The sequence below is a fragment of the Andrographis paniculata genome, unplaced genomic scaffold, assembly GCF_009805555.1.
Source record: "Andrographis paniculata isolate CXL003 unplaced genomic scaffold, ASM980555v1 Contig30END, whole genome shotgun sequence".
NCBI classification, from domain to species: domain Eukaryota; kingdom Viridiplantae; phylum Streptophyta; class Magnoliopsida; order Lamiales; family Acanthaceae; genus Andrographis; species Andrographis paniculata.
The window spans coordinates 1,063,257-1,078,671 of NW_026137563.1; the positions used below are offsets into that span (position 1 = coordinate 1,063,257).

At 39.4% G+C, this 15,415-nt stretch overlaps 4 protein-coding genes across 5 annotated transcripts; all 4 read right to left on the minus strand.

The window, feature by feature from the left end:
- Nucleotides 1-663: 663 nt before the first annotated feature.
- Nucleotides 664-5,616, minus strand: LOC127246496 (dolichyl-diphosphooligosaccharide--protein glycosyltransferase subunit 1A). The gene is made up of 10 exons (XM_051267923.1): nucleotides 5,330-5,616; nucleotides 4,899-4,943; nucleotides 4,169-4,803; nucleotides 3,933-4,080; nucleotides 3,666-3,842; nucleotides 3,397-3,465; nucleotides 3,213-3,302; nucleotides 2,041-2,199; nucleotides 1,678-1,902; nucleotides 664-1,070 (listed from the first exon to the last, which is right to left on the minus strand). The coding sequence occupies exons 1-10, from the start codon at nucleotides 5,447-5,449 to the stop codon at nucleotides 879-881; spliced, it is 1,860 nt and encodes a 619-aa protein (XP_051123880.1). The 5' UTR covers nucleotides 5,450-5,616; the 3' UTR covers nucleotides 664-878.
- Nucleotides 5,617-5,760: 144 nt separating this feature from the next.
- On the minus strand, nucleotides 5,761-7,151 carry LOC127246498 (peptidyl-prolyl cis-trans isomerase FKBP18, chloroplastic). 2 transcript variants are annotated; one of them, XM_051267926.1, is made up of 6 exons: nucleotides 6,789-7,151; nucleotides 6,553-6,623; nucleotides 6,372-6,458; nucleotides 6,141-6,290; nucleotides 6,013-6,072; nucleotides 5,761-5,939 (listed from the first exon to the last, which is right to left on the minus strand). In XM_051267926.1, exons 1-6 carry the CDS (start codon nucleotides 7,093-7,095, stop codon nucleotides 5,874-5,876), a joined length of 741 nt encoding a protein of 246 aa, XP_051123883.1. In that variant the 5' UTR covers nucleotides 7,096-7,151; the 3' UTR covers nucleotides 5,761-5,873. The 2 variants fall into 2 exon arrangements, with proteins under 2 accessions (XP_051123883.1, XP_051123882.1); XM_051267925.1 differs by having other exon boundaries at nucleotides 6,553-6,626; nucleotides 6,789-7,150.
- A 109-nt stretch (nucleotides 7,152-7,260) lies between these two features.
- On the minus strand, nucleotides 7,261-10,294 carry LOC127246497 (MLO-like protein 9). Its single transcript, XM_051267924.1, has 15 exons — nucleotides 10,154-10,294; nucleotides 9,991-10,048; nucleotides 9,670-9,914; nucleotides 9,451-9,567; nucleotides 9,313-9,370; nucleotides 9,126-9,214; nucleotides 8,925-8,999; nucleotides 8,754-8,842; nucleotides 8,591-8,640; nucleotides 8,459-8,499; nucleotides 8,211-8,384; nucleotides 8,078-8,113; nucleotides 7,919-7,986; nucleotides 7,786-7,846; nucleotides 7,261-7,683 (listed from the first exon to the last, which is right to left on the minus strand). Exons 1-15 carry the CDS (start codon nucleotides 10,292-10,294, stop codon nucleotides 7,351-7,353), a joined length of 1,635 nt encoding a protein of 544 aa, XP_051123881.1. The 3' UTR covers nucleotides 7,261-7,350.
- A 307-nt stretch (nucleotides 10,295-10,601) lies between these two features.
- Nucleotides 10,602-15,012, minus strand: LOC127246874 (protein S-acyltransferase 21). Its single transcript, XM_051268497.1, has 10 exons — nucleotides 14,568-15,012; nucleotides 13,801-13,914; nucleotides 13,593-13,713; nucleotides 13,142-13,344; nucleotides 12,768-12,836; nucleotides 12,515-12,586; nucleotides 12,263-12,391; nucleotides 12,057-12,137; nucleotides 11,716-11,922; nucleotides 10,602-11,625 (listed from the first exon to the last, which is right to left on the minus strand). The coding sequence occupies exons 1-10, from the start codon at nucleotides 14,610-14,612 to the stop codon at nucleotides 10,762-10,764; spliced, it is 1,905 nt and encodes a 634-aa protein (XP_051124454.1). The 5' UTR covers nucleotides 14,613-15,012; the 3' UTR covers nucleotides 10,602-10,761.
- Nucleotides 15,013-15,415: the final 403 nt, after the last annotated feature.

Sequence of the window (15,415 nt, forward strand, 5' to 3'; positions counted from 1 at the left end):
TAACCATTCATTATAATCTAACAACTGTAATTAGTCAAGGGTACTTTAGTATTTTCATTTCATTACTTTCTTCTCCTTCGTTAGCAATCCTTGTGCGCTGAATCCATTCCTTGCCTTTAGTGATTCTTTGCCCTTGTCATTCAGATTCTCTCAACCCGCGAGTCCCCGGCGAGTCCTCTGCTGCAAATCAAACATCAAACTCTCAATCTAATTCTGTTATGTGCCCTGTACATTTTGATTCAGAATTTAATTTTATTCTGTGCCCTAGACATTATGACATACCAAAACAAAAACATTAAAGCATTACTTATTTAATTTTGATTTGAGGTAAGATCTTATTTGAATTTTTATTTAAACAAGATTTTACCTAAAGAATAAAAATAAAATTTTCGTTATAAAACAATAAATAAAAACAAAATGTTATTTTTTTATTTAAAGCTAAATAAAAAAAACCTAAATATATTTGTTTTAAAATCTTAGATTCAATTGTTACTATTTATATAAAGAATTCCTAAAAAAATATAAAATAAAATACTTTAAGTTTTTATTTGATATAATATTAAAAATTAATTTTACATTAAAAAAAACATAGTATGTTCAAATTTTACTCTCAATCGAACAACCAAACTAGATTGGTAATCCAACTTCGTTATAACAATGAAATGGAAAAACAATGGGCAAAGCATCCATCCATGATCATAAAGTCATTAAACATTGTCCAACTAAAATATGGTATATCTCTTGTAATTCATGCTAATTTAAACTGCATAAGATCCCACAGTATCTAACAAAATTAAATATCCTCAACAAAATTTTTAGTCCAATTCACTTCAACTCATATGGAACAATCTCAAGTTCTGAGTAATCACTGATCTACTTTAGATCTCATCAATAACTTCAAGCAGTTCATCGAAATCCTGTCTCAGGAGATTAATTTTCTGCTGAATAGCCGCAACTCGATTCTCAATATCCCTACCACCAGATTTCTTCTCATAAGAATCCACAACAGTGGTATGTTTCAACATCAGCTTCTCTTGCAATTCCCTCTCCTTCAACACCAACTCTTCCACCTGCATTATTTAAGCCATCCATCCAAGGTAAGGTAAAAAATTTGGTGGCATTAAGAGTGTTAAAACCAACTTGTGTTCAAGTCTGCTCCTGAAACCAAGAAATATTAGTTTACCCAAGACTAGAAATACCCAAATAATATGCCCAATAGGAATTCTGATGCTGGTTTCAAATATTTCTTAATTCAACTTCGTATCTTTAAAATTTCCTGGAATAACTAGCAAGTTAGTCTTAGCCATGGACAATAAACCTCACCTAAAACCATCAAATTCTAGTCTCTAGAACTAGGCATAAGAAACCAAACATAACTTATTTTCCATTTAATAGAAAGATATCTGGAGTGCATTTGCCTAAATAGTCTGCTTCAAAATATATCATATTTGAGGCGTAGTGTTTAAATTCTAATTCATTAGTTCTGCGACTGGAATTTGTATGGGATAAATAAATTTTTTTATCTTTTAGTGGGTTTTATAGGTTCTCACCATATGAAATGTAAAATTTTACTATGAATTTTTATCTAAACAAGTTATCAGAGTATACTTTTAGGTTAAATGTGTTCACCAAAGTTTGTAAATGAATCCAACATAAATAATAAGAGTAGCTGCTAACCTTGGGCATTATCTGAGCTGCCTGTGGAGAAGATTGCAAGAATGACAACAAGGGTTTCAATTCCTTTGCCAGTTCCTTAAGGGCACTGTCAGCAGCCTTGCGTGATGCTTTGCATGCCTGCACATCACCGGTTCTTGAAAGATCACGCAATGATGCTTCCAGTTTGTCATGAACCACCACACATCGTTTCATGATGCTTTGGAACTGCTGAATTGCAGTTTGCACCTGTAGAAGATAATAATTTAGCCAACTTTATTCTTTTTTATGTTGTTGCATGCTGATGTGTTGCTGAACTATAATGTTAAGTCTTGCGTTTGAAAAATAAAAACACTCAAAAAATGAGGTAGAAAAAAAATCTAGTACCTCATCCCACTGAAGTTTTGCTAGATAAGAGGGGGAGGACTTTGAGATTGTGAGATCTGCATGTGTGTATACAACACATGCTACAAAAAAGAGGAAGAATCCAAAAATCAACATTAATGGCTCCCTAAAGAGAGAGAGGTTGCTGAATCTGTAATACACCTGAGGCAAAACAGATGCGTTAGATAGCTTTGAAAGGAAACATCTACATCATAGAGCTCATCATCAAATTGGCACCAAATTAACATCTATATGGAACTGCTAAAATACTTTAATCTCTAGTCAACAGGCAGACAGTCAATCTTTCTACTGCAAAGATATTAACATAATTGAATTAACCCGCTTATGCCAAACATAGATCCATTATTCCCCAAGAAATATATATGCTGATCCTAGTTTGTACCCAGCATCTGAAAAATTCTTTTTCCAACTATGCTTCAAAAGGGTGACCAACTTCCACAATAATTTCAAAGAATTAACAATCCCAAAGGTACCACTTCAAGCCTCATCAACTTAAAATTTTAATCAGAACTATAGAAGTGGAACAAATGAATCTGGAAATATAAATATATTTGCCTTTCATATACTTGTAACGATAAATATATACCCTATCATATAGGTGCCCTTTGTCAACATGACTTGTCTGATTTCCTATTCTAATATTATTATATGCTTTGTGCACTCAAGTACACATTCAACTTAGATATAATTATTTCCTCCCAACTAATTAGTAGATGGAAACAGCATTCTAGATCAAATTCACAGTGTGGAAGTTACTTATAGCTTGCCTTTTTAACCTCAGGCAAAGCAGTTGAAAGTTTAAATTACAGAATATACAAGCAATTGCAGCAGTACTTTTAAGGCACAGATTACTTGCTAAAATTAAACTGGACCTGACATTTTGGGAAAGCTAATTTAATTCTCATGGAGAAAATTATTGATAATCAAAATCACAAAGGTTGCTAAATGATGTATGTGGCTTAGGATATGACCTAGTAGCTTAAATATACAGTCTACTGTATTTAGATATTTGACTAGCTATATGACAATCTGAATTTTGTGGTTAGATGCAATGTATAGTATCTTAAAAAAGAAATTTAGTTTTTCCAATATCATTTAAAATTTATTATTGACGAAAAAAATCTTCTACAATGGTACCAACATGGGATAATCACCTGGAAAAGTCGATTATGTTCTGGCACAACATTTGTTTTCTCCAATACAATAACTGGCCTCCCAACCATATCTAGGTGGGAAAACTTGGTCTGCAGTTGTGCAAAAGTAGTATATGAGAATAAAGGCTCAACTTTTCGGTCATACAGACAGTAATTAAAGATTTAATATGCCTTCTCAACATACCTCTTGAGATCGTTTCACCTGAAATGGAACAGAAACAGAGATGTCTTTTGACCCTTCTGGTAAAACAACCTGAAATGGAAGAAGCAATAACAAGTATTACCAATCAGAATTGACTAGAGAAATAAATAGATAAGTGGGAATAATACATATTCGCTTATGAAACATAAGTTGAAGAGTAACATACTTTTTCATCATCAAATTATGTGCAACAATTATCTGTCAGATCCAACATCTTAACTTCAACATAATAGAATCAAAAGAAATGGTACCTTCACAGTCAAATTTTCAATGACCAGATCACTCATTGAACAGCCAAAGAAGATGTTAAGAAAACGTTTGCCCTCCGATCTGAACAAAAAGTCTTCAAGCGGCAAGCCATATCCAATGGTAAAAGAAGTTCGCCAACCACCAAGCAAAGGAAATCGTGGCTCAATTTCCAGTAGTGTCTGCATTGAAAGGAATGAATATCAAAATTAGAAAGGAAACCAATCACACAATGCCAGATGCTAAGCACTTTCAAGTGCATCATTACCCACCTTTGCTGAATCACTAAATACATTTGATGTAGAAATATTTCCAATATCATCCCTGTAGTAAATAGAATGAGCTCGTGGTGGTAGCTTGGCAACTAGATTTTTTATTGCAGAAGCTCCTCTAATGTGGGGTCGCATCTGAAAGTCTAGCCTGCAAATATTCATAAATAGGTAATATATAAAGAACTGCCTCTTTATAGAATATGGTATAGATAAGGCATTGAATAGTGTATTCATACCTTGAGAACTCCCCGGTGAGCTCAGCACCGGCATGAGCAAGGTTATAAGCTTCCGTGATTTGCACATTTCCCCAATGGGAAATCTCAATCTCTCGTACCAACTCCCGAGCAACAGCAAATGGGTTATTGCTTACATAGTGAACTACTATTGGGTTGTACGAGAAAGGAGGAATGTTATCATAAGGACCATACTTAATTTCTGAACCAGAGAACTTGGTATTCTCCAGTTTTGTGTAAGTTTCAACTTTTGGCTCCGGTAATTTGATAGTAAGTGACTGAACCTTGATTGCATAAGGGGAGAGATAATGTGCACCATCTTGGAAGGCAACAAGCTGAGCATCAGATTGAGTTATTTTCTCAGGGAATGGGCTTAGTATATGAGTAAATGCAGCTTTAATCTCCAACGACACGCTTCCTCCCTTTCCCAGTGCCTTGGGTAAAGTGACGGAATACCAAGTCAAGCCTGGTGGTGTTCCTTCTGGATTGGAAGCTTCAATAGGAAGACTAACAGAGGATTCTTTTGTTTTTCCTTTGCCCTCACTAACTACCACAGACAGAAAAGCCATCTTCTTTGCTTGATGCTCAGGGAACGGCAACAGAATATTTGACACTGCATCAGCACCATTATTTTCTACCTGGGAGATTCAAATAAATTAGCTCTAATAGCAATTGAACCCCTGTTATTGAAGAAAAATAAAGAACCTAAACCAACAACAGCTGGGAAAAGCACCTTCAGAGATACAGACGATCGCACTATATGGGATGATAAATCAATCTGCACCAGAAATGGGTAAAAGTCAATAACAACCACTGGTAGAAGCTCACATAGGCCTGAAAAAAAACGTATCCAAACTCGAAAGTTTTAATTTAATGTCAAATCCAAAACAATTGTCGCACGAAACACTTCAGTTTCTCTGGAATACACAAATATAATGCATTATAATCAACCTAACGCTTGTTGACCACTCGTCTAAGTAACCAACGTAGCGAAAATAGCAATAATCAAAACCCAGAGTAGTATTTCCCCTGATTGCTCCATTTTAAACCCTAGTCCATCTCAGGCGAACTTTTACACCAAAACCCCTAAAGAAACCAAATTTTTTGGACGCAAAAATCTGCGACAAAATCTAAGACAAAACCATAACTTAAACAAGGTTTTACCCGGCGATCAAGCTTGGAGATAACAAGATCGGAGGAGCACACAGCAGAGAAAAATGTACAAAATCCTAACACAAAAACAAAAACAAATGCGAATGGGAGATCCGATCGAATCCGCTTCATTTCTCAAACTTCTCGACTCGATCGGGAACCGCAATTATTGGAGTGGAAAGCGAAGCGATTCCAAACAACACGCCGCAGCTCCGATGCAGAAGATCTGAAACTGCTCGGCCTACGTTGGAACCAGCAGCAGCAGCTCGCAGTTTGTCTAATGAGCCGACGACTTTGCTCCAGAGCCCGTCCTCGCGTTTTCCATTTTCCCGCATCCTGAATAGGATTTTGTGAAAAACACGCTTTTTCTTTATTTTTTTATTTTGTGAAACACGCTTTCTATTCATTTATTTATATAACGACTTATAGTTGAAGAATTCAGATCATCAAGAATCAAACTCTACATTATGAGAACTGTTGTTGAGTCACAATACTCAGCTAATGAGCGAGCTTATTTACAAAACAAATGAATCGAACAATCTTCCCAGATCGATCTTCACTTGGCTTCTTCAGGTGGAGTTACTTCCAAAAGTTCGATATTGAGTTCAAATTCAGCCCCAGGCTGCAATGCAAAACAATTCATAATTACATTCTGAGAATGACTAATGTTCACTGCGAGAATGTCCAAAGATTACCGGAATTTCATTCATTCCATTGGAGCCATAGCCGGCCTCCGAAGAAACAATCACAGTCCTCTGCAACAACAACAAAAAATGATAGAAATGAGACCAATCCGAAGACATCATTCTTTGATTAGCATTACCTTTCCCCCGACTTTCATCCCCTCAGTTATCGTGTACATAGCTTTTGGAGGCTTCGGCGCAGCCTGCGCCGAGAACAGCCCGTTTGGATTGTCCGCAAACTCGCGCTTTCTCTCTTTCCCCGGAATTGCGCCGACTTGAAACTCATATGGCTGTTCAATTGGTAAAGTTCAGTATTGCATCTAACCAACTGATCAATGCTGAATCTAACTATAGTAGAAAGATTCAATAACCTGAGCAATTATTCGATTCCCAGCCAAGAGTTTCGATTCTCGGCTCGACACGGCTGTAATGCCACGGTACATACAATCGAAGTGTACCTGTTGAATTTGTGCACTCAAAAAGGTTCAGCTTATAGAAACATCTTCAGATATCATTAATGGTGGTAATAGAACAGTCATTGTGCAGAGAAACCTTCACTGTGGATCCTTTTTCAGCAGTTCGACCCTTCCCTTCAACAAGATCATAATACTTAATCCCATCAGCTGCTTCAGAGGAGAAACCATTGATTTCAACAAGCAATTCAAGGCGAGGGATTTATATTTCAGAGAGTTATCTTATCCTTAACCATACAGACAATTTTCCGGATGAATTAACAGCAGGAAGCTCTAAAAATGCAAGAAAGTAACTGAAAGGATAAATTAACTAACAGCTGGTGAGATAATCTTCGAGAGGAATATTCTTCCTGATGCGCCTCTCTCTGGCGAGCAGCGTCTGTGGAAGTGCAGTGAGGGTGAAGGGCACCACAGAGATGAGAATTACAGACCTTCTCGGAATGGACAATGGTGTAAGAACCAGCTTTTGCCCGTTGGGGCCTGTGGGTTTTGAACAAAATTGAGAACTATCGAACACACATTTCTCAAAGGTCCTCAAAGAAGCCATGGCCGTTGGAGCCACGTACACCGAAATCGCCAGATATATTAGAATAAAAAAAGGGATCTTTTTTCGCCGGTGCATTGGATGGTTGTACCTTGCGCTCCGAGGATGGTACCGGAGGAAGAAAAGTGGAGAAAACAGTGAAATTTCTCAAAAACTACACATTGTCCAGAGTAAATAAGAAAGACAAACTATGCCAGAGTATCTCCTATTGTCTGAAAATCTGCACATGTCTAAAAATCTACATACATCACCTCTATATATATCTATATATATGTATGTATATGTATATGTATATATGATACAGTGAAGAGAGATGGTGATGATAAGGTGAGGTCAGGGCCCTGTGAGCAAGTCTTTGATGCCTCGTTCTTCGACGTCGGATATGTCTACATGGGCTGTGATATTGGCCGTCTCTCCAGAGGTTTTCTCGCCCATTTCAAGACCGCCACCGCCGCCGCTGCCGCCTCTCCCGCTTCCGTTGGGAGAATGCCCCGGCGAGTCGTCGTCGGTGCTGCCTCCCAGCTTCCTCATCCGCGGCTGGGTGCTGCCGCCGGTGCTCCCCCCGCCGCTCCCTGTCCCGCCTTTGTGCTTTATCTTGTGGTGCCAGCTCATCAACGCCTTCGATGTTTGCTCGTCGAAGATTGACTTCTTCATAAACGATCCCATCTATATATACATATATATATATATGTGTGTTTATAGATTTTCAGACACAGACAAGAAACAGAGGATGTAAGAAGAAGGAGATGTGTTGATGCTATTTATTACCTGTGTTACGAGTGCGTACAGAGGAAGCGTTATGTAGCTGCACACGAACTGCAGCATTATCCTGCCATCCACCGATTAGCTGCTTCACTCAGAAATCGGATATGTGTATCCATAAATATATGTATATATATACCCGATGATGACTCTAACAACGGCAAGATTGAAGTTCTTGTGGAAGCAAGAATGCAGCCCGAATTCGTACTGCAATAAGTCGACACATTACATTACATTAGCTTGTCTGATCGGGTAGTTTATGCGAAAGAAACTATGCAAATTCGAGTAAAGTTTGTACCCATATCCACATGAAGTGTGTGATTTCGAAAGAGTTCTGGAGGTCATGACAACAACAAGGTAATCATTTGTTAAGGTAGTTTGGAAATAAGGCGTGGCCAAAGTTGAAGAAATGAAAAAAAAAATGGCGTGACCTGAAAGAGGGCTAGATGGATGAGTTGAAGCACTAACTTAGGCTTGCTGAACCAAAAATGGCGGTCGGAGACTTGCACTAATGGAATGCCTTGAATCACGGCGTGCTTCTCTTGGATCTCGATGGCCATTTGAGTAATAATCGACTGCAGCTTCGTCCCAACTGAAAAGATTAGCTTAAGAAACCAAATGAACTGGTTACTCACCTGTAAGAATTTGACATAAGCAATGTAAGAACAGCAAGCCTTACTATCATCGGCATTAATGACAGCCAAAACATGAAGAGCCCTCCTGAAATTTATCACAAAACCAGATCAGTATATCATATCATATGTTATGTCCGAAGAAAATAATTTTGTGTCGAAAAGAAAAACAGGGTGACCTTGGAGGTTGAGAAGCTGGTAAATGACAGTGATCATCCATAAGAAAGGACTGATAGTAGCACCAAGACATTACTTAATGTCAGACACAAAAACACATAATTTTCAGATATGTCTATTTACTTCAAAGCGTAACGATGCATCGAGTGGAAATAAGTATCATACGGTATTCCTACGACCACTTTGAAGTCGTCTTCCAAAGATCTTTTGATGTACTTTTGAAAGTTGAACTTGGTTCCGGCTGACAAATGGACCTATCGATCACATGATCGTAAAGTTAAACACATTATTGTCTCTACACTATTTTTCGAAATGCAGTTTAAGTAAGAAACTCACCGATACAAATCCATGGCGCAGTGTCAAGTAGTCGGATTTCTGCACTGAATACAGCATATGCCGGAAAAAACAGGCCTAAAATGTTGCATTGATTAAACTTAAAAATTCAAGGATCGGGTAGAGAACTTCATAAGCTTACACATTTAGCGCGATAAATTATGAAGAAATCATCGATCATAGTTATAAACATTTATGTCTTACAACATAGAAGAAGATGGGATTCTGCATCCAAGAATTGGTGTGGCTTTTCACGAAGGATGTCTCGTGCGTGAGCCTGAATCGCGTGGGATCTGTGTAAGAAGATAAGCAACTGTAGTTTAAAGGACTTTAAAAACGAGGTTTCTTAATGATCTTCAAAACAAAATGGAGCTATAGTCGTAATAAATACCATTCGATGCAGCAGTTTCTCTTTCAATCTGCTCTTCCCATTCCTTCCATCCCCGAATCTGCGCAACGAACACAACACAATCGAAGTTAACTACACAAAACGATAAATTATTATTACATAGACCTGTTAGGACAGTACCTTCAACCTCCCAAGCATCATCGTCATGGAACTGTAAAAGACATGAAACACAGCCAGAAAGAATATGAAGACATGGAGCTGATGAAGCCCATTCTGAGATATAAGCGACACTTTTCCCTACAACATCGGAAATGTAATGTATGCATAGTTAAGGTCGAAAACACACAGGTTGTATGCAAATTATTACATATAAAAGAGTCGTAATTCTTTCTTTCTTACAGGGGGGCACCCCTTGGCGGTGGAGCCTCCGGCCAACATTCTGTGCTCGTACATCAGAAGTCTCCGGTGCTGCGCGCCTTGCTCCTTAGCAGGCTTAGGCTCCGGCTTGTGGTCCCCTGTCCCGGCAGTGTGGTGAACTTCACACGGCCACAAATTGTTGGCGATGTCGACAGGGAGACAGATGCTCGCAATGTGGCTCTGCCCAAATGTCAGAAGTAGGGAAATGAATCCCAGAATCATAAGCTCTGTAAGAGTACATCACAACAGGTTATCATCAACTGACCTCAAATCCCGAAAACATATATACATTTCTATCCATACCTGCTTTGATTTTCTCAACGGCTTCGACCAGGGCGAGCTTCTTCCTTTTGTGAAACGCCTAAGATATTATTATTATTACAATTTATAGATATGGATGTCTGTAAATGAATCAATCTTGTTATGTATCGAAACACAGAGATTGCAAATGTTGAAACATACATACCATGGTGATTTTATGGAGGACTTTTTCGATGATGATGGAGATCATTATAATGACGACAGTAACCAATGCAACAGCCCATGTGGGAGTCCTGTCGAGCTCCCTCGACGATTTTGCTCCCGCAGCATCGCCACCGCCACCCATTCCTGTATGATATAGATGCGATGAAGAATAGACGACGAAGAAAGAATACAAATTAGACGTGAAGAATGTCTGTCATCTTCTGATCTGATCTAATCTCATCTGGGAATTCAATGGAGAAAATTTTTGTCATCAAAAGTGAGTCGTATTTTTGTCAAGTTTCCCATAATAGTGAAAGCCAGAAATTCCGGTGGTCGTTATAATCTGTCCTAACTAAATCCAACTTCCTTGTGGATCATCTCATTTTTACCCCCTCCTATCCCCCTTTCTTTATATTGTAACTATACTATATTTTGAAAAACTATAAATGTCCTAAATTATTTTGAATCAAAATAAAATGAATTCTTCGATTCGAGACACAGCAAATTAGACAATGAGAAAATTTAACTTGGTTCCAAAAGTCACATTAAATCATCGTTTTCCTACAGTCTAGACGAACAGATCAGGTCAATTCATGTCCGAATCCAACATTAATCCAACTGAGAAGAAAATTGATTCTGCTGTTGCGAATCACTCGGGACAAATACAGGAAGCTGACCCCCTCGCTGAGATCTCCCCTGCTGATAATAACTCGAACTCGAGCTCCTCTGCGAAGCGCCCGGCGGAAGCGCAGATCTTGCGCCTCTGCCAGCCTGCTCGCTCACAAGCGGCCCGCCAAAGAATATCGATGGGCCAGTGTACGTAAGCTCCGTCGTAGCGCCACAAGTCTGGGAGGACGACCCGCCAATACTCCTTGTTGCAGAAGACACGAACCTGCCCGCCTCTGGATCCCAATAAACAGACGATTTCGCGGTGTCTGCATGGCTGGTTGGATTGGCTTTTCTCATCGGAGCTTGGACTGCTGCTTTTGCGGATACAGGAGACTGCACAGATGATGTCTGATATATGGGGTTGAAGTGGTGGTCGAGAGGCGACGGGCTGAGGTTGTTCGCCGCAATGGGGCTGCTCATGTTGCTGATGCTGTGGTCAGTTTCGTCCCTACTGGCTCGGCTGGGGGGATACGAGCTCTTGGCGGATGTAGCCGGTAGGGTGGTGTGGGGGTCGTAGTAGCCGTGCCGTGTGCTGGCGGGGCTGCTTATGTGGCTCATCGTAGTGCTGGATATGTGGTCGGTGTCGTTGTGGTGAGATCGAGAGGTTACTGGTCGTAGAACTGATGATGAAGCTCGAGCTTTCTCGCCGGCTTTGATGGCCTCGTTGGAATCCAGTTTTGCGAGCTTCCAGGCGCTGATTCGGATGGGGCGTTGAGATACTCTTTTGCCTTTGTCGGGTTGTACAGTGTCTGGATCGACTGTTGACGGAAGACGGCCTGGCTCGAGGTGAGGGACAATTTCATCCTGGAGAAGACAAGAAACAAATGTATTTCGACAACTCAGAAAGAAATGAAAATCAGACAAATGTAAAATGGTGTGGAGAGCCAATTATACCTGATGATCCATAAATATCCTAGGGGGTGTACACCAAGCACCTTTATATTGCAGGCCCTTTCCGAGCGAGCTTCTCGCACTCACGGCAGTGACAGCCGAACTAGTTGGCGAAGAAGGTAAGCTTTGTTGATCTCCTCCGTCCGCAGATGGTCCAGGTGGCTCACTTTGGGTCCTCATAGCGACAACATATTCATACGTCGTGATGCCCTGCAATTAAGGAAACAAACAGCTTTTAGAGCCTTTTGTTAAGGGATTTTGTGCCTTCCAGCAATGTAATACCGACGCCTAATGTGCTTTAGTTTAACAGAAAAGATTGGGTTGTGTAACAGTAAACAACTCACCTTTCTTATTAGAAGGATGTGGAAAAAGAACAATTCTCCTAAAGGCACTGTTGCCAAAAGGGAAACGGCTGTACAAAGCGCCTGTATTGCAGAAATAAAGTAAAAACGAATGATTCACAAAATGTCGACATAATATAATGATGGTAAAGCACTCTGTGGAGTGAGATATGGGGGGTAGATGAGAGTGAAGAGGTACAAGAACATACCACTACAGTGGCAAATGGTGGGCGAGAGAATCCGTCACCGAGCCTGTCAATTATTTGACTCTCTGTAGCTTTTTTATCAACAAAACAACGAACAAGGACTGCAACTCCCACTGCACATTCAAACACAAGCTGATGCAAAAAAGTCGAATCTTTATTAGAAAAGCAATATAGAAACACATAGATCAGACAGAGATGTCGGCACAGGTATTAGAAATAAAATTGAAGAGATTGATAGACAAGAACAGAGCCTACCCAGAGAAGGCTTGCAGCCATTAAGCACACAAATGTGATGTAGTTTTTTCTACCCACACAATTATTCAGCCACTGCAAGTATTAAAACATCAAAAACATGTTTAGATAAAAGTCGAGGATCCAAATTGGGTAAAGGAGATGCTTTCTCCAGTCTCCACTATGAATAACTACGCAAAAAGGTATAGATCATAACAATAAACAGAGATGCAGAGAAGTACAAAACCACAATTCTCGAGGCAAATATCTAACTCACCCGGCAATGATGATCAAATCCATCAACGCATTTGTCACAGCTTCTGCAGTGTTTACTGAACTTCCGCACCTAAGAAAGAGAAAGAGTAGTGAGTTGGATATAAATTACGAAATTAAAGAATTCAACACATGATAGCATCTGAGAACGTGGGATGGTGCCATAATACATAAAGACAAGGAACAGGTATAAAAAAATCGAATCAAATTCTTGGACCCCTAGGGAAAAACGTAATACAGAGATAAGGATTAGGGAGATTGGAAGAGTCTTTACCAAAGGCCTCAGAGGATACACTTCTCTAGTATATTAACACCTTACAGATAAGAACAAGCAGTACCAAAAAAAGACTGACTAGAACACTTTCTGAAGTGCCATACCTCAGCATGGCACAACGTGCAAAACAATCCATCCTCATCATCATTTTGTTCCCCAGAATCTTCATCTTTGCGGCAGTCCGGTATCACAAGAAAGCCACATAGGCAACCTCCAATTTTTGAACAGCAACCTGTATCCTGCCTGTACGATTGTTCTCCATTCTTCAGTCTTAATTTAGTGGGCTCTCCAGTTGTAGATAAATTACCTAATTGAAACCATCCAAATATCAAATAGCAGTATATCTGATGTTATAGTTTCATCACTAAATGAGATCAGACAAAATTGCAGCAAAATACTCGAGAAAAAAGCAAGTGAAGAAAACAAGCAATCTTATAGGACAACCTAATAATCACAAACTAAACTCCTACATTTTTTATTCTTTTTTCATCGGATGTGTGGAACATTTCAAGAATAAATTTCACTTAGCATTTTGTTTGTACACATTACACGCACCAGGCAATTCTGTGCCGTGATGGGATGTGTAAGCTGATTCCCTGTCAGCTTCAACTAGAATCCCCGGATCGGCAGGGTCAATAGCTGTGCATCTCACATAAAGTATAAACACAGAGAGCGCCTGGAATGAATTAAGCACGATAAGAAGCAGAAAACATTCTGATGCTGTAAGAATAAAAATAAAAAATGAACCCCAGCCGCAACTTACCAGAAATGAATAAATGCCTAAGGCTAAGTACTCATAGATGTCCTTTCCAAGGAAAGGAGCGAAGAATGCATAAAATGCAACAGAAAGAAGGAAGAAAACTGTTATAGCCACGACCTGCATGTGAAAAGATACAGAAGCAAGATGAGTATCGAATGTGTCGAGGCTCATCCAATTAGCACTTTCAGAATTCGATAAAACTTAAACAGTGTACATGGTTTTGCACTTTGACAAGAATGTTGATGCGAATAAATTGTTTATTGTCGAGGCTCACAGCAAATTCTTGGCTAAATCTAATAATTCTAAATCTCTTCCCAATGAACATACAGCCATAAGCTCAGCAAAGAAATCTAATCCGTACACATTAAAGTCCCAACAGCTTCAAGATCTTTCTTGCTGAAACTCTAAAAACATTTAATTTCGCAGCTACAGGAACTCAAAAAACGAACTCCATCATTTCAGATCAAGTTAAATGATTCCAACCAAGTTTAAATCCACTTCATTAAATGAAAATAGGTGAGGTTATCCACACCACACATATACCTAAAAGCATCTTCATCAGTACACTAACATTTTCCATGTCGAATTTGAGAATATTCATGAATTTCCAACCACACCCATCTGAATCACTAAAGTAAATCAGAAAAGACTACACGGGCAAACTTCCGAACAAAAAGTCACGAAGCCGAACCCCACATTTCCCGAGTCAAACCGCCGTCAAGATCAGCAGCATTCACAAACCATAACCAAAAAAAGAAAGAACACCAAACCTGTAGAGAGTGGGCAGGGAGTTCCCAACCATGACGTCTTGCCATTGATTCAAAAAGCCAGCGAAAACCACCACCATTCACACTTGAAAAGAAGTAAAAAAGTTCAAAGGCACCAGATTTCAAGGAAATAAAGGCAAAAACATGGCATTAAATTCGAACCCACTAGACTAGAGAGGCGGACGAAAGTCAAAAAATAAAAAACCCCAATCTTTCCCAGTTCTTAGTTTTCAGACAAACCCCCAAAGTCACCATCAAAACCCTCCCAAGATTTCAATGCAGACCCAGACCCAGATGCCCAGAACCCGTTACATAATCTTCATTCCCAAAATATAGGGCTTTGCGCATTCTGGTTCCCGATTTCGACGAACAAAGAGGAAGAAGAAGGGAGGAGCCTAGAGAAAAGGGTCGGGTCTAATTTGTTCCGTAGAGGGCAGCACTGAGACGCTGACTTGACTCGTTTGAAAAGCTCCCTGAATCGCAACACCAGATTAATCCAAACCGTCGATTTTTAAGGCCCACTTATTGAACGGCGTAGATCCTCTAGTATAGTGAATTATTGAAACCATCATTTGACGCTAAGTTATACTGGTTAATCAAAACCACCATCATTTATGTTCATCTTCATGATTCCTCCAACAGAATCACTGCACTGCACTGGTAAATTTATGATATGATGATCTCCAGATGGACTATAACAGATAACAACAACAACAACAGCACCTGAAAAATCATTAATAATAAATTTGTGTTTGTTTGGGTGAATATTCAAACACCAAACCTAACTAAACCAAACCAAAGTTGTTTATTACCCATCCATCTATCTATCTATTCTCTCCTCTGCTGCATCA